The 27903-nt window shown below is 37.3% G+C and overlaps 1 protein-coding gene across 1 annotated transcript; it reads left to right on the forward strand.

Annotated features, from left to right (window-relative positions):
• The first annotated feature begins 292 nt into the window (after positions 1–292).
• LOC126702932 (uncharacterized) lies at positions 293–27092 on the forward strand. Its single transcript, XM_050401799.1, has 11 exons — positions 293–447; positions 1095–2532; positions 8490–8673; positions 13523–13583; positions 13676–13774; positions 15271–15365; positions 15636–15749; positions 20068–20135; positions 20933–21043; positions 21536–21767; positions 26857–27092. Exons 2-11 carry the CDS (start codon positions 1205–1207, stop codon positions 26965–26967), a joined length of 2403 nt encoding a protein of 800 aa, XP_050257756.1. The 5' UTR covers positions 293–447; positions 1095–1204; the 3' UTR covers positions 26968–27092.
• Positions 27093–27903: the final 811 nt, after the last annotated feature.

The following is a 27903-nucleotide window of genomic DNA, read 5'->3' on the forward strand; positions in this document are numbered from 1 at the left end:
TGTATGTATGTGTGCATATATATATATATATCTAAATATAAAAGATTAGTTAAAATAGAAGCAAAGTGGAGTTTTTGGATTAGATTTCTCTAAAACTCTTTTTGAAATTAGCTGCTTGTAAGTTGTAAAAGAAGAAAAAAGAAAAAGAAAAGAGAAAAGTGGAAGTTTGCCCCTTGGTTTTAAAAATTGGATTGGATAAGCTGGTACAAACCAGACCCTAAACCGGTCCGGTAAAAACTGGGAACCGGATCCTTTTTCTGGTCATGGTCTGCCCACAAAGCACGGTTCAATTATACCCGACTGCAGCCATCTCATTGTAACCGAAACGGCGTCGGATTAAAAGGTCAGATAAAAATGTTGTGTGTCCTGCGCTCGCACTCTCAAACACACAACACGCAAAGACAGAAAGAAAAGAAAGAGTCACAGAGACCGATGATCGAGAAACAGGTCACTATTCTCTCTCTCTCTCTCTCTCTCTCTCTCTCTTACGCACACTCTTTCTTATTCAATTCATTTTTTCTAGGGTTTCCTTCTGCTCTAAGCGCCTTAAAACGATACCGTTTCATTCATTCTCTATTTGTGTGTGTGTATATATATATATATATATATATATATGTATATAAGCTTCTTGAAGATCTGAGAGTAAAAGGTTAAAATTTTCTTTTAGCAATGTCCCTTTTATTTTTCTTCTTCCTATTTCAATTGGTTTAATGCTCTTTTTGCAGCCGAGAAAATAGCTCGGAAGTTGGAATGAAAAGCATCTGCTTCCCTACCTTAGTAAAGGGATTCTATTAGGCAATTGTTTTGTTTTCCACAATGTGTAAAAAGGTTTTTTTTTTTTTTTTTTTTTTTAATTTTCTTTGTGAGAGAGAGAAAGTGGTATCCTTGAAGAGAATTCGTTATTCCTCTGTTTGGTTGCTGAGGAAAAAAAGTACGGTAGTATAATGTTTTAGGTCGATTGGTCACAACGGAAGCTAAAAATTAAAACTTTAAGAGTTTACAATTCATGCAATTTTTGTTTAATTGTGAATGATTTTTACTGTAATGTGAAGTTGTTTTGACCTTATTAGACTTTTTTTTTTTTTGGCTTGTAGGTGGTAATTATCAAATTCTCCGAATATTTGAGAAGTAAGAGAAGCTGATTTAGTTTTGGCTGTTGTGTTGGATAAAAGATTGATTTGTGTAATTATACTGGAAATTCATTATGAGTGGAGTTCCTAAAAGAACTCATGAAGAGAGTGGTCATTCCTCGTCCTCGAAATACCCACATGAGGATTCGGGCGGATACCCTAAGTTGTCATCTACAGTTTCAGGTGAGTACCATTCTCCATATGAGATGGGTCAAGATGCTCGGATGCCTAAGATTCCCCGGACTGAACCTCGTGATGTGGATAGAAGATCTCCTCTTCGTTCATCGCATTGGATGCAACCTCCTTTGAATGATTCACATGTAGATCATCCTGAAAACAGGTTGGAGTTGGGGGATTCCAAGGATAGTAGAGATGTACAGTTTGAGAACCGAGATTTAAAGACTGATACGAGAGAGCCGTATTGGGTGACGAGGGACGCTGTGATTGCAAAGAGTGAAAAGGATGTAAGATTTGAAAGTAGAGGGGATGATAATAAGGAAACAAGATATGACAGGGAAAGTTATAATGATCCTAAAGGTGATGCAAAGATGGAGAAGGATGGTTATGGTGCAGCAAATAGTCACTTGAATAGGAAAGAATCAAAAGAACACCACAGGGGAAAAAGATATCCTGATGCCCCAAGTGGAGTTAATTTAAATTTTTGGACTGGTCCACGTGGTAATTCAGAAGGCACCATTGAGGCTGGAAAGGAAGGATCAGCAACTGAAGAGAGGGATTATGTGGAAGCTCATGAGGCTGTTGGGGAAAACAAAGTTGATTCAAAGGGTGAAGAGAAATTGAAAGATAAGGATAGAAAGAGGAAAGATGTGAAGCATAGGGATTGGGGAGAAAGAGATAAGGATAGAAGTGATCGTAGGAGTGGTATGCAAGTCGCTAATAGCAGCAGTGAGTACAAAGAATCAACAAAGGAGGAAAGAGATGTAGAGAGGTGGGAGAGGAAGGATTTTTCAAAAGACAGGGAAAGGCTAAGGGAGAGAGAGAAGGATCATACCAGGAGAGACTCATGGAATGGAGTAGACAAGGAGAGTTCTCAGAATGAGAAGGAATTAGGGGATGGATCTTTAAGAATGCCTGAGCAGGAAAATCCGGCATCAGAGCAGAAGAAGCAGAAAGATTTTGATAACTGGAAAAATGTTGATAGGGAAGCAAGAGAGAGGATGAAAGAAAGCAATGATATTGAAGGAGATAGAACTGAAAAGCGTAGGTGTGATGATAAAGAATCAGATGACGGATGTGCAGAAGGGGAAGGGGCAACTGAAAGGGAAAGGGAAGTCTATAATTATGGAGTTCAACAACGTAAGAGGATGCAGCGGCCAAGGGGCAGCCCTCAAGTGGCAAACCGTGAGCACCGTTTTAGGTCTCGTGGTCCAGACAATGAAGGGTGTGTCATACTATTTTCCTTGGTTGCTGTCTTACTTGCAAGCTTATTTATCTTAAAAGAATTTCTTTTGTATTCCTAAAAATTGTATGTGAAAATGAGCTCTACATATCCATTCATGCATGCACAAACTGTAATATTGGACCTAAATTTGTTAATAAACCACATTTGTCAATCAACATTTTAACTTCAGAAAAGTGGGTATTATGTATTTTATAATTCAATTATGCGAATATTACATTAATATTGCATCTAAATTTGTTAATAAACCTTGTTTGTCAAGTCAACCCTTCAACCATATAAATCAATGATGTGAATACAATGCTTTTCCTCATTTTACTAATTTATTTGCAGATGATGTTACATGTATACTCTCTTTGATGGATACTTATTATTGTTCAATGGAAATCTTAATATTGTTTTTTTTCCCCATGGTGGTTAAACACATTTTGATTTTGTTTGCCTTGTTTTGTTTTTCAGGTCTCAAGGTAAGCTGCTTTGTTCTGTCTTGTCGAATGGAACTTCTTTTCACTCACTCTAGTAACAGAGTTTGTGTGCTGGTGAATGAATTCAAATTTCTACAGAAGTTACTCTTATTTGTGCAGCTCCAATATTACCTTGCATGTTGTGATAATTTTATTTGCATTAATATCTGTACTTCTAGTTTTTACTTTGGGCTTTAGCATTTAATTTTATCTGAGAATTAGAATACATATGATACTAAGCAAGCTTTTCCTCTGTGTGCTAGTCTTGATATCTATTGTTTGATGCATATCTGTTATCTTTTTGGAATATAATTTACTATTATTACAATTGTCTTAGTGATGATATTGCAAAACTAGGGAATGCGCATCCTTGTGAATGGGTGTGCATGCACAGCATTATCTGAGTTCTGATTGCAGCTGTTGACGCTTTGGGAGATGCTATCCAGTAAACCTAAAAATTCAGCTCCAGTAAAGCTTATCCTGAGTTATCAACTATGTTGTTGCCTTCTGTTTTTGTTTGGGGTGGGGGTCTTGGGAGGTGGTTTGTGGAGTGATAGAGGAAAAATCTTTATCAAATTCATTGTTATTGAAACCTGAAAATTCAGCCAAAAAGTAAATTTCTTTTTTTCTAAGCATCCATAATTCTTCCAATATTTAAATTATACCTTTTCTTTCCTTACTAGCTGAATTAAACTATTTTTAGAACTAGGATATGTAAATATCTATCCTAGAATTTGGAAATATTAAGCAATGAGAGAATGTACTTTGGAGAAGATCTTTGAAGCCACTCAAACTAAAGAAGAACAAATTCCTATTTATAGTCTTCAATCTTCCGCAAGGGAGACCAATAAGCTCTAGCTCAAATGGCACTTACTTCTTTCATAAGAATATTGAAGAGTGAGGTCATGGGTTCAAAACCCACTAAGTCTATGCAAATCTTAATCATTTTCTTCTTCAATGCCCTACAGCTTTTCAGCTGTGGACGATGGTGTTTTGTTTATTTGGACTTCAATGGATTATGCTGAAGAGAGTTATTGATAAGTTCGCAGCTTGGAAGGGTTCTTTTTGCAGACATATAAACATAGCTTTTTGGAAGGCTGTGCCACATTGCATTATGTGGTGTCTTTGGCTAGAACGGAATTCTAGAAGTTTTGAGGGACATGAGCGGACTATCCTTGAATTAAAGCCTTTTTCTTCATTCTCCTCAATGTATTACTCTTTTAGATATATTTGAGCATTTTAATCTGAATTAATTGTACTTTTCCCTGAGTACACCCCCAGTGTACTTGGTATGTTTTCTTTTAAAATATATTTTTCATTACTTATATAAAAAAAAAAAATTCTGAACAATTGAGACCTTTGAATATTGGTGCCATTTAGAAAATTCTCTTAAATTAAACACACACACGACATTCCTGTGCTCCTCTCTTTTGTAGCTTCAGGTTCAATGTTATATTTTGATGTAGTTAGTGAATTCCTTAACTTCTTTCTGTTGGTGGTGATCTAGAAAGCACGGACGCGGCTGGGAGGGTGCTGCACCTGTGTCCGACGCGGCCCGACGTGGGACGCTGCGTCCGACGAGGTTGCCCGCGCGTCGGTGCCGCGTTTGAGTTTTTTTTTTTTCTCAGATTCGGGCCGACTCGGCTCGATTCGCGCTGACGCGGCTTGATTCGCGCCGAATCGGCTTCGATTCGCTTCGAACTAGGCTGATTCGGCTGGAATCGGGCTGTATCGGCCATATCGGGTCGTATCAGCCGGCGACCGATACGGCTGAAACATGCCAAAAAAGGCCGAAATCTGCCTTGAATCTGGTCGGAAAATCCGAAATTCTCACCTTAGAGGCATATTAATGTGTTTCTTGCCTTCTTCTTTCTTTGTTTTGTGAATCAAAGTATAGTAATGTGTTTTTTAAAAATATTATAATAGTAAAAATATATAGAAAATATGAATGAAAATATTTTTAATAATTTTTTAATCGCCGAGTCCTGCCGCACCCGCACCCTACTTTTTCAAAAATTGCCAAGTCTTGCACCCGCACCCGCATCCGCACCCGCACCCGAGTCCCGAAACGCACCCGTGCTACATAGGTGGTGATCCTTGTCTCACTGGTAGTCTCCATATTTCTTTCAAATAAAGTAGAATTTCATTTTTGATTGCTCTCATAACAGACCTACTGCTCATCAATGATCTTGCCTTTTTTTTTTTTCACACGACTTATGATTGGTTAGTCTGAAGTTGTATCATTAGTGAAGCACCAGCAGGATTGAGACTTAGAAGACAGGATTCTTCTGCTGATACATATTTGAAGGATTTTTATTTTATTTTTTAATTTTTTTTATCAATTGGTTGAAGGCAATTGGGGGTGTCAATTGTTCTCATTTCTGGAATTTTAGGTGTTTGTAATTTTTCATATTAGTTATTTTTCCTTCTACTTTTCTTATGCTAGGATCTCACTCTTTTCTTTCCTTTTATAAAAATTTTACTATTCATTTTTTTTTTTTTGATAAGTAATAAGAATATATTAAAAAGAAGAGGGGTGTCACCTGAGTATACAGGAAGTATACATCAAGAAGTATACATCAAGGGCATATACAAATCAAGTGCCAAAAGTCAAAAGTCCATGAAACCATGGATTGAAGAAAAAGAACGAAAACCAAACACTGTAACCCAATCCAGAAGAGTCTTAAGGAAGAAGAGTTTAAGATCTGCAATTGATCTCTCTAAGTCCTCAAAATGCCGGTTATTCCTCTCCCTCCAAATGCACCACATCAAACAATGGGGCAAAGTCATCCAAATAGCCGAATTCCGATGCCTCCCCCAACTTTCCTTGCCAACAAGCCAATAGATCCACCACTGTTTTCGGCATGACCCAATGAATGCCAAATAGAGTAAACACCATAGACCATAAATCAAAAGCAATAGGGCAATGGATAAGGAGGTGGTCAACAGATTCTCCATTTCTTTTACACATACAACACCAATTCAAAATCAAAATCTGCCGTTTCCTAAGATTATCAATAGTCAAAATATTCCCTAAAGCTGCAGTCCACACAAAAAAAGCAACTCTAGAAGGGACCTTAGACTTCCAAACAGTCTTCCAATGGAAAGACTGATCGACACTATTAGTCAGCACCTGGTAATTGGAACGAACAGTAAAACCTTTACCCTTAGCAAGATTCCAACACATCTTATCGTCCCCAACTCCTTTCAAAGAAGCTCCATAAATCCTAGACATTAAACTGTAGAAGGATTCCAAATCCCAATCTTCGCTGTATCTTCTAAAAGTTAGATCCCAAAAAATAACACCATTTGGGAACTTCATCAACTCAGCCACAGAGGCCTCCTTATTTCGACTTAACGAAAAAAGTCTTGGGTAGAGCACACACAAAGAAGCGTCCCCACACCAAATATCCTGCCAAAATCTAACAGTAAAACCGGCCCCAACCTCAAATTGGATGTGACGAACAAAAGATGGCCAACCACGACTAATAGACTTCCACAAGCTTACACCATGAGGGCCAATAACAGGAAGAGTGCACCAACCTCCCCCTTCACAACCATATTTTGCCCCTATCACTCTCCTCCACAAGGCCTGTCGCTCATTCCCAAATCTCCATAACCACTTTCCGAACAAGGCTTTATTAAAAGTTCTCAGACTTCTAATAGCTAAACCTCCAGAATGAAGAGGAGTGCAAACTGTGGCCCATTTCACTAGGTGAGTTTTCTTAACATCCCCTATACCACTCCAAAGAAAATTTCGTTGAAGTTGCTCAATATGGTTCGCAACCTCCACAGGGATAGGAAACATAGAGAGAAAATAAGTTGGAAGATTGGACAACGTACTCTTAATAAGAGTAACTTTATCTCCTTTTGAGAGATACATACATTTCCAACCTGCTAACCTCCTCTCCACCTTCTCCAAAATTGGATTCCAAACAGATCTATCTCTGACATTAGCACCCAAAGGAAGACCTAGGTACTGCATTGGAAAGGAGCCTTGCTTGCACCCTAGCACATCCACCATATCTACTAAATTAGGAACCACACCCACGGGGACCAAGTCAAATTTGCCCATATTAATATTCAGCCCAGAAACTACTTCAAACCAAAACAGCACCAGCCGGAGAAACAGAATCTGACCAAGATCAGCATCACAAAAGACTAGGGTATCATCGGCGAATAGAAGATGGGACACCTGCAAAGAGTTCCCTGTAGGACCCACCCTAAAACCATACATGAGCCCATCCCTCACTGCCTTATCCAACATTTTACTAAAAGCATTCATAACAATGACAAACAATAATGGGGACAATGGATCACCTTGTCTTAAACCTCTAGAGTTATCAAAAAAACCACATGAAGATCCATTAATGAGAATGGAGAATTTAACATTAGAGATGTAGAAGAAAACCCATCTTCTCCATTTATCATTTTAGCCACAACGATCCAACATATAAATGAGAAAATCCCAATTTACATGATCATAAGCCTTCTCTATGTCCAGCTTACACAACACCCCAGGAACTCCTGACTTTAGCCTACTATCTAAGCATTCATTGGTAATAAGAACAGAGTCTAAAATTTGTCTTCCTTTGACAAAGGCATTTTGAGATTCGTGAACAATATCCCCAAGCACCATTTTCAACCTGTTAGCTAAAACTTTAGCAATAATTTTGTACACTCCTCCAATTAAACTAATAGGCCGAAAATCCCTTACCTCCATTGCATCAGCTCTTTTAGGAATTAAAGAGATGAAAGTAGCATTCAAGCTTTTCTCAAACTGAGCATTATCAAAAAAAAATTGAAAAACCTCCAAAAGATCAGTTTTGATAATGGCCCAACAAGCCTGAAAAAACGTCATAGGGAATCCATCAGGTCCAGGAGCTTTATCACCATCAAAATCCATGACCACTCCAAAAATCTCAGCTTCCTCAAACGGTCTTTCCAACCAGCCAGCCTTATCCTCAGAATCTTCGAAAAATTCAGCACATCCGGATGAGGACGAATGTGCTTATCTTCCGAGTAAAGACTTTTATAGAACCGAACAATACCCTCTTCAATAACTTCCTGATTAGATGTCAACACTCCACCAAAGATTAAACTGCCAATACTGTTACTCCTTCTATTAGAATTAGCTATTTGGTGAAAGAATTTTGTATTGCTGTCCCCCTCCTTTAACCATAGCACCCTTGATTTTTGTCTCCAACTAATCTCCTCCAACAACACCATCCTCTCAATCTCCAAGCGAATTCTCTCTTTATCGCGCTTCTCATCATCAGAAAGAGATACCCTCTCCTCTTTAGCATCCAGAGCAAGTGCAATCGTCAGTAATTTTTTTTTTCCTCACTTTCATATTTCATTTGTCATAACACATTATGAGCCATTATTGTATATATTGGAAGTTGATTGATTTTGACCAATGTAGGTATTAGATAGGGTTCCTTTGCATGTCTATTATATTCTAAAATCTGGGAGTGTTTCAGGTAAAGCTGAAGTATCTTCTGTTGTTTATAAAGTTGGCGAATGCATGCAAGAACTGATAAAGTTGTGGAAGGAGTACAAAGCATCACAAGCTGAAAAAAATGGAGAAAGCTCTTTAAACGGTCCTACGCTTGAAATCCGGATTCCAGCTGAGCATGTTACCGCTACAAATCGCCAAGTAAGGTCAAATGCTTCATGTGTACATGACATTGATTAATAGCTTTTTGTAACTTGCATAAGGTCATTTTCAAAATGTTCTGCAAACTCTTTACTGGTTACAATTTTTTACTTTTGGGAATCTTATGGGCTTTATTTTAGAATGTAATGGGTCAATTGCCTGTAGGTTTTATTGGTTATAGGCAAGTCCAAAGGGCTCATCATTAGAAAGGTTCCCTACATTATCCAAAAAAAAGTCTAGATCATCATTCCGTCTATCATGAGGAGATCTTGATAATCATAAACTTGTAAAAGTGTCCACAGAAAGCAACTCACTCAAAGCTAAAATGCTAAAACTGTTGATAGAATACTTGTAGTATCCTGAGCTAACTAGCTAACCAGTTAGTCTATTCCATGCCTTCAAAATATTTGTATGTTTGGGGGTGGCTGTTAACCAAAGCCAGCAAAGAGTGTAAAATAAAACTGAAGACCTCTATACAAACTAGATAAAACATAAAATAAAATACTAAGAACCTAATTAACTACACTAAGCTCCTATTCTTGTACTTTCCCTTAATCTTAGGCTTCCAAAGAGGATATTTTCCTCTAACCACACTATGGTTGTGCCATAACTCTGTGTCTACCTATTTTCAAGGATCATTGCCTTTTGTTTTGGTTCTGTAAAGAACAAGAATTTTGTATGACAGGAGTCTTTAAAATGCAGAGAGATTATGGTAATCTGATCAAACAGCTTGAACAGTAATCTGGCCAGTTCCCATTTGAAAGTGAAAATAAAGGCTCATCATTGGTATGAGTAGTCTGGAATTATTCTAAGTTTTAGTAGCTTGTGGAGGCTAATGGAATTTTATATCCACAAATTAAAGGATGTATAGAACTTGGTATTGGGTTCTTCTATGGGTGCACTGATCTTCAACTGGAGTTGCACACATCCTTTGCTGAATGGAAGGGTTCAGTTAGGAGATGATTCTACTTAAAACATTATGCATATGAGCTCTAGTTCAAATGGTACCTTCCATTGTTCAAGTAAGGTGGAGGGTGGCCAAGAGTCTTGTTGCTCAAATGGGTCCTGGTGTTTCCAAGTGAGATGTCCATTGTTCAAATCCCTCCACCCCCAACTATAAAATTATTAAAAAAGAAGGTAAGCTGGAGGGTGAGACTGTGGGTTCAAGATACGCCAGGTGCATCTGTGACTTACTAATAAAAAAATATTACTTGAGGCATAATATGATCCTCCTTATGACCTATTCCTCTTTTCTTTGGCATATTGTATTGTTTGAAGGACTCCTTGGCTATTCTTCCTTTTGTTTATTGCTTTTTCCTAAAACAAAAAAAGAAAAAGAAAAAAAGAAAAAGAAAAAGAAAAGAAAAATGTATCAACTGCACAAGTAGTTATAATGTATCATATGTGGCTTTGATTTTCTCAAGGAGAATCTCTCTCGAAAATTTGTGTTGGACAAGGAGTTTGTGTACGCTTGTTAAGTTGGCTAGAAACAGAAGAATCCTTCACTGTGACGCAATGAATCCTGTCTGGAAAAGGGTGACATTGACAAACCCATCTTGCACCTACCAAGGGGCAAGGCAGAACCATGAATCTGCTGCATGGAGCAGGGGCCCTTGGGCATTAAATCTAAACAAAATTATAACCAAAATATGTTGGTGCAGTACACTTTATGTAGTGGGTTTGATGTGTTCTTAGTGGTCTGTTGTGGGTTTGATGGTTTTGAAGATTAGGATTTTATCTTCACCATTGCATATATTGGTGCCTTATGATGTAGAACAATAAACTCTGAAACCAAATTGATGAATGACAAAAGCAAAATGGATACAAGAAAAATTGAATAACAAAAAATAAATATAGAAAACCTAGAAGTCGCACCAAACAAGAAATAAACCTAGGAGTCAACATTTAGGGTTGGTCAAACTAAGCACTTGACCATTTTAAAAATTGCAAGAGAAGTTTTTTAATTAATCAAACTTGTCTCCATAGTAGTACAATAGCACACTTATATAGATTACTAGGACTATACCCTAATTCCAGTTTACCTAAGAAAGTTAATTATTGAATTACAAAACTACCCTTGGCTCTACTTGGGAAGTGGTTATGGAGATTTGAGATTGAGAAGGATGCCCTTTGGAGACAAGTGATAGAGTTGACATATGGATGTTTGGTGGGGGGGGGGGGGGATGGTGTACCAGATCTGTTAATGGTCCTTACGGTGTTGGTTTATGGAAGAGTATCAGTCAGGGATGGCCTTCTTTCTCTCGCCATATTCTGTATGATATTGGTGATGGGTCTAGGGTGAAGTTTTGGCAAGACCGTTGGTGTGGAGAGACACCTCTTGTAGTTAGCTACCCTAAACCTGTTCAGATTTTGCAGGAATAAGGAGGCTAGTGTGGCTGAGCTTATGAAACCCCCAATGGAGTCCTTTTTTGGGATGTGAGTTTCTTTAGGGGTGTGCATGTTCGGGAATTAGAGGCTTTGTCAAGCTTCATGGAAACCATATACAGTTCTTCAATAAGGGGGTTTGGTGAGGATAAGATGTGTTGGATTCCTAGCAAAGATAAGGGGTTCTTGGTGAAAGATTATTATAGAATTTTAGCTAGTCCTACTATCTTTGGTTTTCCTCGGAGAAGTATTTGGAAGCAGAAGATTCCCTCTAGAGTAGCTTTCTTTCTATGGTCTGCTGCCTTAGGGAAATGCTTGACGATTGATAATTTGCAAAAAAGGAAGGTGTGGATTTTGGATTGGTGCTTCATGTGCAAGAGTAATGGTGAATCGGTTGACCATCTCTTCCTTCACTGTCCCGTAACTTCCGTTGCTATGGATCTATGGTCTATGGTTTTGGGTTTATTTGGAGAATCTTGGGTTATGCCTTGTACTGTTTTGGGGCTGTTAGGGTGTTGGCAAGGCAGCTTTGGTCGTCATCGAAATGGTTATATATGGTCCATCGTTCCTCATGGCTTAATGTGGTGTCTTCGGAGGGAGAGAAATAGTCGTTGTTTTGAAGATATTGAGAGATCTATTCCGGACCTCAAGCTATTCTTTTTTAGAATTTTGTTGGATTGGTTGTTTACTTTGCAAAACAAATCTTTCCTTGCTTTTATTGATTTCCTAGATTCTTGCAATTTTTGTTTTTGATTTGTTGTCCCCTTGTTCATTCCCTGAGTACTAGGGTGTTTCCCTTTTGATATCAATATATCTTACTTATCAAAAAAAAAAAAAAGAAAAAAAACTATTTTGGTCCCTAAACTTTGCCAAAAGTTTGTTTTTAATCCCTAAACTTTAAAAAGTTCTTTTCTCATCTCTAAACTTTGTAAATAATTTTTTTCAATAGTTTAGGGATGAAAAACAAACTTCTGGTAAAATTTAAGGATATAAATAAAATATTTTCAATAGTTTAGGGATGAAAGATGAACTTTTTAATAGTTTAGGGATGAAAAATGAACTTCTTAAAGTTTAGGGATGAAAAACAAACCTTTGGTAAAGTTTAAGGACTAAAAATAGTATTTTATCATAGAAAAAATGTCTTTTGATAAGTAATAATAATTTGATTGAAAAAAGGACTACTTCATGCAAAAAGGATGAAATAGCCCAAAAAAAAAATATATGTACAAGTAACAAAAAAAGAAATTATGTACAAGAGAAAAGAGAGTCTGAACATTGGAATGAAAATCACTAGAAATGAGTCCCCAAGTGCGAGATGCCGAGACCAATGAAACAAAGTGCCTGCAAACAATGCTATGAGCTGGTCCTTTGAACTCTCCAAATCCTCAAATATATGATTATTACACTCCCTCCAAATGATCCACACCATGCACTGCGATACCAAGTTCCAAATATTTGATGAATGCTTCCCCAAGCAATTTCTCCACCCAACCAACAGATCAAAACATCCTCTTAGGTAAGACCCAAGAGACTTCAAAAGATTTAAAAGCAGAACTCCATAACTGGGAAGCAGCCTCACAATGAATCAATAGATGGTCAACATCCTCCCCACTACACAGGCACGTGCAACACTAATCCACTATTGTGAAACCTCTTTTCCTCAAATGATAACTTGTGAGAATCTTCCTACATGCGGCCATCCAAAAAACAAAGGAAACCTGACGTGGAGCCTTCACACCCCAAATGCCATTCCAAGGGAAACAGGCAAAAAAGGATCCCCTCAAAGTACCATAAAAAGAGTGAATGTCAAAATCTCCATTCTTCTTCAAGCTTCACCTCATTCAATCCCCATCCTCATTTAGAGGAGTATGAGACTCTAGCTGGTGAACAAAAGTCCTCACTAACTTTACCTCCCTATTTTCACATCCCAATTCTGCCTTTCCCTCACAGTCTGCCTCACAAAAAAGTATCATTAAGACCTAAAAATAAAATCCAATTGACCAGTAAAAATACAATTAACTCCAAAGTGAAATAAATCTAGATTAAAATAAAAATGTCTTTCCGATTCCTGCATCACAGCTCTATGGAAGATCGGGCTGGCCAAAGTTTTTACTGTGGCAACTAAGAGCCGTTAAGAGTATTCTTGCTTCTTGTCAATAGTCTTTGGGTGAAATGACATATCCCCCCATATTGGAAATGGTTGGAGGGTGAGTTCAAAGGTTCAATTTGGTATGGCTGCATGAGTTGTGCAACCCATCAAAACAAGGGAATTTTTGCTCTTCTTTTATGAAATTAATTAATTGCGGTGAAAGAATGACTTTTTTTTTGCTCCTTGTGGATCAATATCTTTCTTTGCTCTCTTCCCATTATTGCCAGTATCAGAGTTTGGGGTTGCAACTTCAATATACGCTTCTGTTAGCCATGCTGTATATTCATTCTTAGTTATTTAAGCCATTATGTGCAGGTCAGAGGTGGCCAGCTATGGGGGACAGATATATACACTGATGACTCAGATCTTGTTGCTGGTATGTGGTACTATGAATAGCCATAGAGTTGGTACTGTTCATCATTGAATATGGTGAATGCGAAAACTGATTTTGAAGTTCTTGTATTCCAGTTCTGATGCATACAGGTTATTGCCGCCCTACTGCTTCCCCTCCTCCACCTGCTATCCAAGAGTTGCGTGCTACAATCCGAGTGCTACCTCCACAAGATTGTAAGTCTATATTCAATTCTACCTTGATTTTCTGCATAAATTAATGTTTGAAACACACTGTAGTCCTGTAATACATGGGAGTTTGACAATATGAGTGAGATGCAGATACTGTAGTGCTTTAAGTTTATACCTGAAGGTTTAATTGGTTATTCAGGTCAGGAAAATGTAAGTGTTTTAGGGATTTCAAGGCTGTAAGAGAAGTTTTATGGGATTCTGATCAAATCTGGCAAGAGAAGAATTATTTTAGAAGCTTATTTTCTCCAGGTCTGGTTATAGGTTGAAATGGTTGCAGATAGTGCAGATTTGAGTAGAGAGGAAGAATGAAAGAGAGGTTTCCAATATCACACATTAATGGAGTTTCCAGTTATAAATTTCAATAGAACAAAATTTAGGTATAGTACCTTAGGTGTTTCTTAGCCCTTCTTAAGATTTAGACATGTGGTTACTTAACTAAAAAATACACTTTCATTTCATAAAAAAAAATTCACGTGGTAGAATCTTAAGAGTTTAAGGAACAGCACTTAAGTATTGTATCTAAGTCTTGCCCATTTCAATTACACTCCTATCCTCAAATGTGGGAGAATTGTAATATAGATTGGAAATCTTCTAACCCTTTGATCAAGCAGGTCCTGTTCCTACATTATGGTTGTCACTTGGTAACCTCTGGCCCTCCTGGCTTGAGGCTTCAGTTTTAATTATATATGAAAATTAGATTCCTAATCTGTAATTGTAAGCAAGTTCCTAAAATTCAGTTGTTATTATTATATTTACGCTCCATTTATTTCACTGTAAAATATATTCAGATGTAAAACCACCACCAACCACCCAAAAATCCAGATCAGAAAGCCAAAAAAAAAAAAACCCACAAACCCTGATCGGAAACCCAAAAACCCAGATGATCTGAAAATCTAACAACCCAGCAAACCCAGCAGCAGCTAGATTGGCGAGATTGAAGCAGCCACCAAAAACCCAAGACAGCTGCTCACCAGTCGGATCCCAAGGGACTCTGCAAGAGAGGAGAATGGATAGTAGAAGGGTTTGTGCAAGGAAGAGGCGGTGATGAAGGTTGGTAGCGCTAATGATGGTGGGTGGCATCAGTGGAGATGGTTGGCCTGTGTGAGATGCGTGAGAGAGCTGAGAGGGTTATGCAGGAGCTGAAATATGGGTGAGAGAGCCAAGAGGGTGAGAGAGCTGAAATATGTAAAATGTTTTACGTTCATTTTGAGCGCAAGCGTTTTACATGTTTTTTTTGCATTGGGTTTTACCATTGACTGAAAATATTTTACAGTTGACCAACCATTTTACAACAAAACAAACACTGTAAAATGTGTAAAATATTTTACTAAAAACATTTTACAGCGAAATGAATGGAGCATTTATTAAATTTAGGTTTTACCTTATTCCTGCCATTGCAATTTTTATGTTTATCTTTTGATCAATTCTACTCATGTTTTGTTTGTGTAATTCTAACACTTTACTACTAACTTTTTTATTAGGTTACATTTCCACTTTGAGAAACAATGTTCGTTCACGTGCTTGGGGTGCGGCAATTGGTTGTAGTTACCGTGTTGAGCGTTGCTGCATTGTGAAGGTTGTAAAAAGTCTAGTTAGATTCTCTGTTTTTTCTGTTGTTGCCCTCTGGAGTAGTTATGGAATTCCTGTAATGCTTCTTGATTTAATTTCAATGATGATTGTATAAATTTTTGGTTTAATGTTAGTTTTATTTGACTCTGTAAATGGTATCTCTATTTTTAATCAGTAATCTAAACACACAGATCGGCAATTTAGGAAATTATTGCAATATTGTTGGCCTGGAAATCTTGATGTTTTATCTTACATTTTTTTTTTCTTTTGATTTCAGAAAGGAGGAGGAACGATTGATCTTGAGCCTTGTCTTACACATACATCAACAGTGGAGCCTACCCTTGCTCCAGTGGCTGTTGAGCGGACAATGACTACTAGGGCCGCAGCTTCGGTATTACCTGACAGCTTCTCTTCAACTAACTTTTTGGACTTATGTTCTTAGTTGATTTTTCTGCATGTTAGAACTTCTTTTACATGGCTGCCTACATTATCAGGATTTTATTTTATTTTCAACATTTCTACTTTTATGCTAGTGTAGAGCAAAAGGTTTAACAGTGGGTCCATAGCTCAGTGGTTGAGCATTTGACTGCAGATCAAGCTAGTGTTGATGCGGGAGACGCAAGAAGATTATTATTTAGTATTATTTATGTTTGCAAGTCAATTGTATTTTTATGTTTTAGGTCCTAGTAGTTTATTAGGCTATTAGTATTTTAATTTGGAAGTAAGGTTATTTTTGTAATAAGGCAATTAGGGTTTCCTAGTCAATTAGAACTAGGGTCTAGCAATCCTTTATAAGCAACCTATTGTACTCCTTGAGAAGATAATTGATATTTTGATAAATGAAAAAAATGGACGTTTGGTTTCTTTTGGTCTAGTGCTAACTCCAGGTTCACCCTAGGTGTTGACTTCTAGTGGTTTCCTCGCTTGGTGTTGACTCCAAGCAAGGCTTAGGTGCTGACTCCTAGGTCATATCCCTCTATTTATTTATTTTTGTTTAGTTTTGTTCTGGTTGTCTTGTGTCATATTTGGTATTAGAGCAAACATCGATCTGTCTGAAGCATCCCGTAGTCAATCCGGAACTAGAAAAATCACAAAAAAAAAAAAAAAAACCCATCACTGCCGTGTTTTCCACCACTAGAAAGTTATCTTTGTCATTTCCCTATTTAGTACCAAAAAGCTGTCCTATAGTTGTGCTATCCATCAGAAGACCAGATATTCAAGCCAACCAAAGACTCCAATCCAAAAACCCACAATCAAGTCTCCAAATCCCTTGCGACCACAAACATAGAGAGGAGAAATAAGAGTGCTGCAATTGTGCCACACTACCATCAACAAGCAACCACGTTCAGATTTGGTTGAATCCTTTCACGACAGTTGCTGTGCATGCCACCACCACCACCTCTGTGAGCCGCCGCTTTGACTGGTCCTCACCGTCACCTCTGTTCCGCGCCGCCACGATTTTAGTTTTGCCCAGTGTCACGCCACTGCAATCTCATCAGCCTCCATCGATCCGATCTCATGAGGTAACCCACTAGCCTTGTCTAAACCCATTCTCATTTAAAAAAAAAAAAACCATCAAGCTGGCCCGACCCACTTTTATAACCTAGACCATTTCCTAATTCGACCCATTTGTTAATCAAGTTCCCCTCTCTTGCTTTCAACACATCCAATTAGGAAGCCTTTTTTGATTTTAGTATTCCCTGACCCAGTTCAATTAAAACGAACCAACCAAAGTCATTTTTAAACCCAAGCCTTTAAGTGAGTGCCCACTACTAGCCCAAAAAAAAAAAAATCAAAACCAATTAACTAAACAGCCCAGTCCTATACCCATCCATTGCAAAACCCACCCTGGCTCAATTTAAAAAACATATAAGCAGTCATATTAACCCATTAAACCCAAAAGCCATCCTGTGCACATCAAGTGTTCTTCAACTTCGAAATTTTCCATATCGATGTTTTGTGACTCCAAGTTTGAGCTGAAAATGATTGCCATTGATAGAGAATTTGAGAAGGAGATTAAGGAGGCTGGGAATACACTCCTTAACCCTCCTTCCTCCATTGATGATCTCCTCACTCTTCTTGATAAAGTTGAAAATTTGTTTATGTGGAGAAAGAACCATCCAAATCAATGTGAGATGCACTTTTACCCTCAGTGAAGGCACTAATCACTAATAAACTTTTGTGACATGTTGAAATGGATGTGAAGGTTTTAGTTTTATCTTGCATTATTGAGATTACAAGGATAATAGCACCAGATGCCCCATATAAGGATGAGCAAATGAAAGAAATATTTCAATTGATTTTGACAGCATTTGAAAATATGTCTCATGTGTCTACTTGCTCTTGTAAGAAGGTGGTTTCAATTCTTGATAACATTGCAAAGGTTAAGTTATGCTTGGTGATGCTGGATCTTGAGTGATGCATTGGTTGTTGAGATGTTTCAAAGTTTCTTGAAGATAATTAGGTCCAACCATCCACTTGTTGGACTTTCAGCCATAGAAACAATTATGAATCTGGTCATAGATGAAAGTGAAGACATTTCCTTGGATCTTCTCAGTTCACTTTTTGCTAGTGTAAAAAAGGAAAATCAGAATGTTTCACCTATTTCGTGGAAACTGGGAGAGCAAATAATCACTAGGATTAATGCCCAACTAGAAAAGATAATGGCATCCACCCAAAAACTACCCAGCAAGCTGGAGGGTGCACATGATGTGAAAATTGAAGTAGTTGAATGTGCTTCTAATCAACCCTCCATAGTGCTTAAAGATCTACATCTTGGTGAAGTCGAAGAGGTTAAAACTACATTGTTTCCTATGGTTCATAAGGTTCAAGATGAGATTAAATTGATTCCACACATTGATTTTGTTATTCCAAATGAGTTTGATGTGGTGGAATTCAAGGTTTTTTTTTTCTCCGTGCTCCCTAAGGTGATTCCAGACTTGAAGCAAGTGTTACTTGTCAACATTCTACTCCTTCAATGCTTTAAAACTCGAGGTTGAGTTTTCTCCAACCAGAGGAGAATGATGTAGGAGACGCAAGAAGATTATTATTTAATATTATTTATGTTTGGAAGTCAATTGTATTTTTATGTTTTAGGTCTTAGTAGTTTATTAGGCTATTAGTATTTTAATTTGGAAGTAAGGTTATTTTTGTAATAAGACAATTAGGGTTTCCTAGCCAATTAGAATTAGGGTTTAACAATCCTTTATAAGCAACTTATTATACTCCTTGAGGAGATAGCTGATATTTTGATAAATGAAAAAAATGGATGTTTGGTTTGGTGCTGACTCTAGGTTCACCCTAGGTGCTAACTTCTAGTGGTTTCCCCGTTTGATGTTGACTTCAAGCAAGGTCTAGGTGCTGACTCCGAGGTCATATCCCTTTATTTTTCTGTTGTTTAGTTTTGTTCTGGTTGTCTTGCGTCAAGTGTAGACCAGAAGTTTAAGTTGTAAATAAGTTTATATTTGGGTCTGGGGTTTCTCATATCTCCAAGCTTGCAGTGCACTAGGATAATCTTTTTCTTCTTGTATAAGTGACACTTGTGAAAAATGATTTGCATGGACTATCTTAGAAGGCTTAAAACTTATTTGTTTCTTTGAATACACTAAGCTTGGATGAATTTTCTTAATTATAAATGTATTCTTGGGTAGTGGTAAATATTATTATTGCATTTTTTATAAGTATATTATTTTTGCATGGCGAATGCAGTTTTTAATTATGGTGGTATGAACTGTGGATTGTGGAAAGGGCGTGGTGTGAAAGAAGTGTAATCCATATCCAATGGTGGACACTGACAAATCTTATAGTCTTTCTATTTTTAAGTTTTCAATGGAATTTTCATGAAGCAGAGGTCATTAGTTTGAATCTCCAATTCCACCTCTACTTAGGGCTAAAAACTCACTTATAAAAAAGTTAAGTGGTATATAATATTTGCTGTATATATGTGGCTGATTACTTCTTTGGAAGATTTAAATGTAAACTAGATGAAGAGATGTAATATAATGAAGAGCATAATCCAAAAATGGTAGTCAAAATTCTCAATACTTTTTTTAAGGTTCTTCATCTGGGGGTTTATATGTGCACTCTTGTTACAGTTATTTGAGACCTCCCAGTCAAAAATGGGTCTTTCCATATTGGAAATCATTTGTCTCAAAAGCATTAACCAGGATTGAAACTTACTCAGAAAGTGACTAGTCACTTCTCACACATACTACTCAGGGAGATCCATGAAGCCTAAAATGGCCAGCAAAGAAAGAAGTCAGGCAGCTCTTAGATCCTCAATACAATTTAATGAGGCAAGAAGGGTCAGAAGATGGTCTACTGTTTAGAAACTTTTCACATTGATTAGTAATTGTCTGCTCTATTATTCAAATGATTTCTAGAACTCTCTAGAGTTATATTGTGCTCTGTTAGGTAAAAAGAGAAGCAATAAGGCATGGAAGCATCACCAAACAGTAGAAATCTTACCTTTGCATAATTGCAATTTGTTCATTTGTTGGGATAAGTTTTGGTTCAAGGAGAGAGGGAAGGGGAAATTCAAACTAGTGACCTCTGTGATATGAAGTGTGGTCCCAAGTTGATTGTGCTACTCCTTGGGATGCAATTTGTTCAATTCAAAATACAAAATTATTGGATATGAATTTTCCTGATTATTAGGAAAATTATTGGATATGAATTTTACTGATTATTGTCATGCTTTCATTCTTCAGAATGCATTGCGGCAACAGAGATTTGTACGAGAAGTTACGATACAGTACAACCTCTGCAATGAGCCCTGGTATACTCTCTCTCTCTCTTTGAGCATGACACTAAGTTAATACTTTGAGATGCATTTATATCCAGTTGAAAGTATCTATTCTAAAATTTAGTTTGTGTGCTTGTGCTTTTGTGTGTTTGTGTGTGTGACATATTTGGAGTAGTAGCCTTTTTTTTTGGTAGGGAATCTATTTCCATAAAAGAAAATGTGGGTGACTGTCTGGTCAAAGTATATTTATGTGACCATCTTCATATGTTTATAAACCATATCCCACCCTCCATATTGATACTTATTTATTAATGAATTCTTTGGGTCTTTTGTGAACTCTGTTTCCTTTATTCAGTCTGGAAAGAGGCTTCATAGTAGGCTGGCACATTTCAAAATGATAATTGTGGATCTTCAATCAAGCTGTTATTGTTTTGATCTGAGCGGAATTAGAACATATAATTTTTAAGCTATAAATAAAAATTTTAACTTTTCTCAATGGGTGCTTGTTGACATTCATATATTGTGCATTGCTTTATATACATTGTTGGTGATTATGGTTTATCTGCTTTGAGGTAACTAACTGTAGCTTATTTGCTATGATTTTTTGTTAATGCAATCATCTTTTAATTGGTCACAAATAGCAATGTCTAATAACGGAGGATCAAAGCTCAAGACTTGAACTTAATTTCTGTTTTGCACTCATAACAACTGCTTGTAGATGCAGGACTTCATTTAGTAGCTTCTATTGTTCTTGCTGCAGCTTCTTTTGTTGTTTGTTTTGTAAGCCTTTAATGCTCAACTCACAGTCTATATATTGTGAATTTCTTCAGGATTAAGTACAGTATAAGCATTGTTGCTGACAAGGGTCTGAAAAAACCCCTTTATACATCTGCAAGATTGAAGAAGGGAGAAGTTTTGTATTTAGAAACACATTCATGCAGGTATTCTTTTTATTAAGTTCTTATGCAGCTTGATTATCAATATATTGGATTTCATGTTTTCAGAGACCTCATGGTTTATGGCTATTATATTATGGTATATACCTTCCCCCCCGGGGGGGGGGGGGGGGTGGATGACTTTAATGGATAAGGAACCTGAGTTCATGAAGGTATTTTCTTTTTTTTTGGGGCCAATTTCTAGCTTGGTTTCTCCCATCTGATCCTCTTTCTCAAGTTTAAAATGCAAATTCGCATTTGTTCTCGTTGCTTTATAAAATTGGCTGGAAGATAGCTTTCAAAATTCTATATTTGCCTGATGTCAAAATTCAAATGGTAGAAAAGGGTTATTAATTCTGTTGATTGCCTAGATACTCTTTATGGTATTGTAGACACATAATTTCTGGAATTTTAAGGTACTGGAGGTTGAAGTCCATGTGGTGACTTCTAGGTTTCTCTCTTATGTTTTTTTATTTTATATTTGAATATTATCTGAAGGTACGAGCTCTGTTTCACTGGAGAGAAAATAGTCAAAGCTATACCGGCATCTCAGATGCATGACGTGGAGACAGAGAAGTCCCAGAATCATCACCCGCATCCCGCAAATGGTGAAAAAAATGATTGTGATAACATGGTCATTGATGTATTTCGATGGTCTCGCTGTAAGAAGCCCCTTCCTCAGAAAGTCATGCGGTCCGTTGGGATCCCACTTCCGCTTGAACATGTGGAGGTAACCCTCATCTCCAATTTTCTTTTTTGATTTCCCTCTCTCTCTCTCTCTTATATATACACCTGATATAACTCTAATAAGTAATATTACACCGCTTAATAACTTTTTATTGGATTAAATATTTAAAAAATCCCATTGTTGGATTACATGTTCTCTATATTCTTAACATGCATGGCAAATTTTGTGTTCAACGGTGGATTTGTTAAGATTCACATCCAATAAAAAAATATTGAGTGATGACACATAGCTTAAAGCTTCACCAGGTGTATCTTGAATTTATGTATATATACACATACAATTTAGTGTCTGTTTGATGGGAAGAAAAATGGAAGGATAAAAAAGTGGAAGGATGGAGAAGATATCAAATTTCCTTCTTGTATGTTTGGTAGAAGAGGGAAAAAGTGAGAGGTTAGAAAATAGATATGATGCTCATTTTTTGGTTCCAAAGAAAAATTTTGAGGAAAGAAATGACAACTTATTATTTTACCCTTACTATATAATAAATGAAATATACAGTCCAAAATATGTTTTGGTCCCTCTTAGTTTGGGTTTGCTGTCATTTTGGTCCCTTATGCTCTTCAAATGTCAATTTACCCTATCAACTTCGAGAGCACACCTAATGTGCCCATTCCATCCATATTTGTTAAAAGTTTTCCATTAACTTCACTTTATCATTACCCATTCTTAAAACATGTTTACCCAGCATGAAATTGGAACCCGAACTCTTAACTTATTCCAGGTTAAGAGTTTTTTGACCCTTACAAACCACCATATAAACCACTAAGGAGAAAAGTGCAAAAACATAGCCAAGCTTCATTCAAATCCTCTTCTTGACTTGAAACTCATACCCAAACCATCAAACCCAGCTAAAGATTACAATTATTATTAAAAAAAAAAAAAAACTTCTATATTCAAAACTTACAGTTTCCTATCCTTATCAGTTCCCTTAGCAATCAAATGAACAGAAATGAAACAAATGAGATATGTGTTTATTACTTTGTATTTTCTTCCATTTTTGAGCAATCAATGTAAGAATCTAATCTCTCTTTCCAAAAATTGCTCTTAATTTGAGCAATTTTGTTTTTCATAGAAATGGTTTCAGATTCCTTCTAAAAAGCTGCTCAAATCTCTCGGAAATGTAATCTGTACATCTGCTATACACAAATTGAACACAAACAAATGTTTTATTATCTTGGATTATAAAATCACACAAAAAAGAGAAGAAATCAAACTCTTTTAAATTTGAAATCTCTAAGATTGAAAATTCAACACCTCTCTCTAATTCTTGCTTTCAAGTGAAAATTAACCCAATCTTCTTCGCAATCAGCTACAGAAACCACGTTCTGAACTCTGAAACAAAAATTTACTCCAAAAATAAGTTATCATTTGAAGAGTAATATTAAAAGTCAGGTATAGAATTGAACTTGTACTTAATTACAAACCTCTCTCTCTCTCTCTCTCTCTCTTTATGGGGTTCAGAATCCAGATCCTCAGCCTTTTTGATACTGGTGGGTAAAAATAAAATTAGTGAAGTCAACGGAAAACTTTAACAGATGGGTGGAAGGGGCATATTGAGTTTGCTCTCAAAGTTGAGGGTGTACTGTAAATTGACAATTTTAGAGCACAAGGGGCCAAAATGACAGCAACCCCAAACTGAGGACAAAACATATTTTTACTATATGTATATCACAATGCTTGAATTCTTGTTTGAGCTTATTTTTAGATGGTCAATGGGCTCTAGCTCAGATGACAGTTCCTCTCCGCTTGATAATGAAATGGAGAGTAAGGTTGTGGGCTCAAGTCCCATGGGGTGCGTAACTTATGTGATGGCTGTCTTCAAGCATTTTCACAGGTATTCAGTTTTTGAAAGGTCTCTTAATGCTTCTTTCCTCACACTTATTCCTAAGAAATCTGATGCTGTCAATATTAAGGATTTTCGGCCTATTAGTTTGGTTGGCAGTGTTTACAAGTTGCTGTCTAAGGTGTTGGCGAATAGGCTGAGGGTGGTTTTAGACAGTTTGATCTCGGAGACCCAAAATTCCTTCGTTGGTGGAAGACAAATTTTGGACTAAAAGTGTTAATTGCGAATGAGCGCCTGGACAGTAGATTGAAGTGTAATTCCCCGGGTGTAGTTTGTAAGCTGGATATAGAAAAAGCTTATGATCATGTTAATTGGGATGCCTTGCTTTATTTGTTGAATAGGATGGGCTTTGGGTTGAAGTGGAGGAAGTGGATTAAGGCTTGCATTTCTATTGTTCGCTTCTCAGTTCTTGTGAATGGTTCTCTGATAGGCTTTTTGGGAAGCTCTCGTGGGTTGAGACAAGGAGATCCTCTGTCCCCTCTTCTTTTCCTCTTGGTTATGGAAGTTTTATCTCGGATCCTTAAGAAAACCGAGGATAGTGGTCTGCTTCGTGGTTTTCATGTGGGACCTGTGAACTCTATCGGGGTTCGCATATCTCATCTGCTTTTTGCAGACGATATTATTTTGTTCTGCGATGCTTCTAGAGATCAGTTGTTGGCTATTAGACTGGCTATGTCTTGCTTCCAAGCCTTTACTGGATTAAAGGTCAATGTGGGGAAGAGTGAGATTGTCCCGGTGGGGGAGGTTGGTAATATTGATGCTTTGGCTAATATTCTTAGTTGTAGGGTGGGTAGCTTGCCCATGAAATATTTGGGCATGCCTTTAGGCACCTCGTACAAGACTGCATCCATTTGGAACCCTATTTTGGAGAAGAAGCTGGCTGGTTGGAAGCGTCTATATTTGTCTAAGGGTGGTAGGCTTACTCTCTTGAAGAGTACCCTCTCCAATCTTCCCACATACTATCTATCCTTATTTACCATCCCTGTAGCTGTGGCTAACAGATTGGAGCGTATTCAGAGGAAATTCTTGTGGGGGTTTTCGGAGGAGTGTTTTAAACATTCTTTGGTACTAGTCTTTGACCGAGGGTTATTGCCACCAAATATGGTGAGGGTCAAGGGGGGTGGACTACTAAAGCTTGGAGAAGGGCACACGGGTGTGGCCTTTGGTGTAGTATTAATGTCGGTTGGGAGAGGTTCTCCAAACACTTAGCTTTTGTGGTGAGTGATGGTTCTCGTATTTGTTTTTGGCATGATAGGTGGGTGGGGGATTTCTCTCTTAAATTGCTCTATTCTCAGTTATATGCGTGTTCTTGTGACAAGGAAGCCTGTATTTCTGACTTGTTGGTTCATTAGGAGGATGGGAGTGGTAGATGTTGGAATGTGAGATTTTTTAGGAATTTTCATGAGAGGGAATTTGAGGCTGCCTTCTCTTTCCTAGAACTCATTCAATCTTGGATCCCAAGAGGTATTGGATGGGATAGACCCCATTGGTGCCTCAATAGGAATGGTTAGTTTGATACTCGGTCCTTCTATCATAAGATCAAGGGTTCAGCTCCTTACTTCCCATGGAAGGGGATTTGGAAAGTCAAGGTGCCTAAGAGGGTGGCTTTCTTCTTTTGGACCGCAGCACATGGCCGGATTCTTACCTTGGATAATTTGATGCTCCGGGGCCTTCCTTTGGCGAATAGGTGCTGTATGTGCTGCTGCTCTGTGGAATCTGTGGACCATCTTCTCATTCACTGTCTGGTAGCTTATTCTTTGTGGGTGCAAATGTTACAAGCTTTTGGGATTCAATGGGTCATGCCAAGTTCTGTGGAGAGTTTGGTGTCTTGTTGGAGTAATTGGTTGGGAAAATATGCTTCGGATGTTTGGAATATGGTTTGTGGTTGTTTGGTGTGTGTTGTTTGGTTGGAAAGAAACTGGTGCTCTTTTGAGGTTTTGGAGAGAACGCTTGATCAGTTACAAGCACTCAGCCAAAATACTCTTTTTGAATGGGCTAAGTGCTGGGGTTATTCAAACTGTTCTTCTGCTCTGGAGTTCTTTTCTACCCTTAGTAGTGCCACATAAGTTGCTTTTTTTTTTTTTTCCTGTTTTCAGTTGTTTTTGTTTGCTGTTTTTTGTGTTCACCATCATGAACACCTGTAATGGCTGTTTGCGTTTTTCTTGTTGAATAAAAGTCTTATTACTTATCAAAAAAAAGAAGAGAGAAAAAAAATCTTATTTTGAATGGGTGAGAAATTTTCTTTCAAAACAAGGACTTACAATTAGAAGACAGAGTTAAGGGATGGTGGTGGTGCCTAGAGCAAGGGATTTGCAGAGGCTTGCAGGATTTTTGGTGGTGCTGACGATAGTGAGGATTTGCAGAGGTTTGCTGGATTGGTGGTGTTGTTGAGTGAGGGATTTGCGGAGGTTTATGGGATTGGTGGCGGCACTGATGATATGGAACTAGGCCAGATTCTCAATCCCATTTATGTGAAATTTAGTATTTCTACAGATAAAACACACTAAATCTTTAAGAAATACTCCAATTGGAATCGTATGATTATCATCCAAAAACTCATCAAATGCATGCAGCTAAATAGATCAACATGCATTTTAAGGATTTGAGATGTTTGCTTTAAGAGTTTTTATGTTTTGTTATGTGGGTATTGTTTTTTTATTGTAGGTGTTTTGAATTTCATTGTTTTGCTGTGTGGGTATAGTAGTTGGGTTTAGTTGTGGTTGTTGAAGAATTGAGTGAAGTTGGTCTTGGTGTGGTGTGTTGGAACTCGTGGGCGGCATAGTGGGATGAGAGATAAGGGCCAACTTTCATTATGTTTTCTCTCCTCATTTTCCTCCGCTTGCCCATTTGGACAGATGGGAAGATGGTGGCCAGTGTGGAAAACATCCAGCCACACTATTTGGTTTTTTTTTTTCTTCTCTATTTTCTGCTCTACCAAACAGTAGAAAACTACCGTCACTTCTTTATTCTCTTTCCCCCCTTTTTATCCTCTGCAAAATCAATGTCAACTAAACGTGGTTAAAAGAATGATTGATTTTCGATGGATGAATAGTTGTTGTCATTCCATTGTCTCCTTGTATGTGCTGGATCTTTGCATCTGTCTCTACTTTTTGCATGTGTATGTTACTTCTTCCACATATATCTTCTGCTCTATCATGTATGTTATTTATTATTATTATTATTTTTTTTTTTTCCTGTTTTTAATTGGACCTTGTTTTGCCTAAATAGGTATTGGAGGAGAATCTTGACTGGGAAGATGTGCAGTGGTCACAGACGGGTGTTTGGATTGCAGGAAAAGAATACACACTTGCTCGGGTTCATTTTCTATCTATGAATTAGCAAGTCTTTATAATGTTTTCTTAAAATGTATTTAGGAACAATTTAATCCTGATCTGATGTATGAAACAAGACTTGATTTGTAATGATACAGGTTTTAAGTTATAAATATACTGTTATTGTTTTTATTTTTTAGAAGCAAATATACTGTTATCGTTTATTTCAACTTCTGCATACGGATCATGATCTTTTACTTTTCAACGTAATTAAATTACAAAAATGGCATACACTCTAATTCAGCTGATCTGATTAAGTTCTTTACTTTTTCTTATTGTCATATTGATTAAGTTTGATAATCTAAATCCTGCACTAATCATCGCTTGCCCTTTCTTTCATTCTCCCAGCTCGCCCTTCCCACTTCTCTATTTTGATTTGTTTTCTGCCCCTTTTGGGTTTATCAAACTCAGGTCAAATTCTTATTCGGTTATTCCAGCAACAAAGGGGGTACTAGACTGGTATCTATATATATATTCTAATTATGAAAGTGACCATTGAGCTATAACTCGACAATTACCTCCTCCCCTTCCAAGTATTTGCTGGTGGGTGAGATCCTATATTTGAGAACCATCAAATACGTATGGAATTTACCAAAAATAAAATGAAATTGATGTCAAATAAACACCAAAGAGTTATAGCTAAATTGCCATTTTTAAGAGCATTTACAAATACGAGAAAATATAAAAGAGAATTGCTAAAGGCAAAACTTAGATATAGTATCTTAGATATTGTTCCTTAGGTAGGGCTGTTCACGGGTTGGGTCGGGTCAGGTTTGGGTTTGATCGGATTTGACCCGACTGGATCGGGTTATCAAAAACGTGACTCGCAACCGATTCAATATATGGGTTAGACCTGGCGGTTCAGGTCAACGGTTCCACGGGTTGGATTCGTCGGTTTGGCGGGTTTGGGTCGAAATTGGGCTAAATTTGCATTATTATTATT

This window comes from Quercus robur, chromosome 10 (genome assembly GCF_932294415.1).
Source record: "Quercus robur chromosome 10, dhQueRobu3.1, whole genome shotgun sequence".
In the NCBI taxonomy this organism is placed as follows: Eukaryota; Viridiplantae; Streptophyta; class Magnoliopsida; order Fagales; family Fagaceae; genus Quercus; species Quercus robur.

Excerpts from the sequence above, each read along its gene's own strand:
- LOC126702932 (XM_050401799.1), top strand. The coding sequence starts at position 1,205 with ATGAGTGGAGTTCCTAAAAGAACTCATGAAGAGAGTGGTCATTCCTCG. Across the intron at positions 13,775-15,270 it reads AGTGCTACCTCCACAAGATT|GTTACATTTCCACTTTGAGA; the intron begins GTAAGTCTATAT and ends CTTTTTTATTAG. Across the intron at positions 21,768-26,856 it reads TTCCGCTTGAACATGTGGAG|GTATTGGAGGAGAATCTTGA; the intron begins GTAACCCTCATC and ends TTGCCTAAATAG.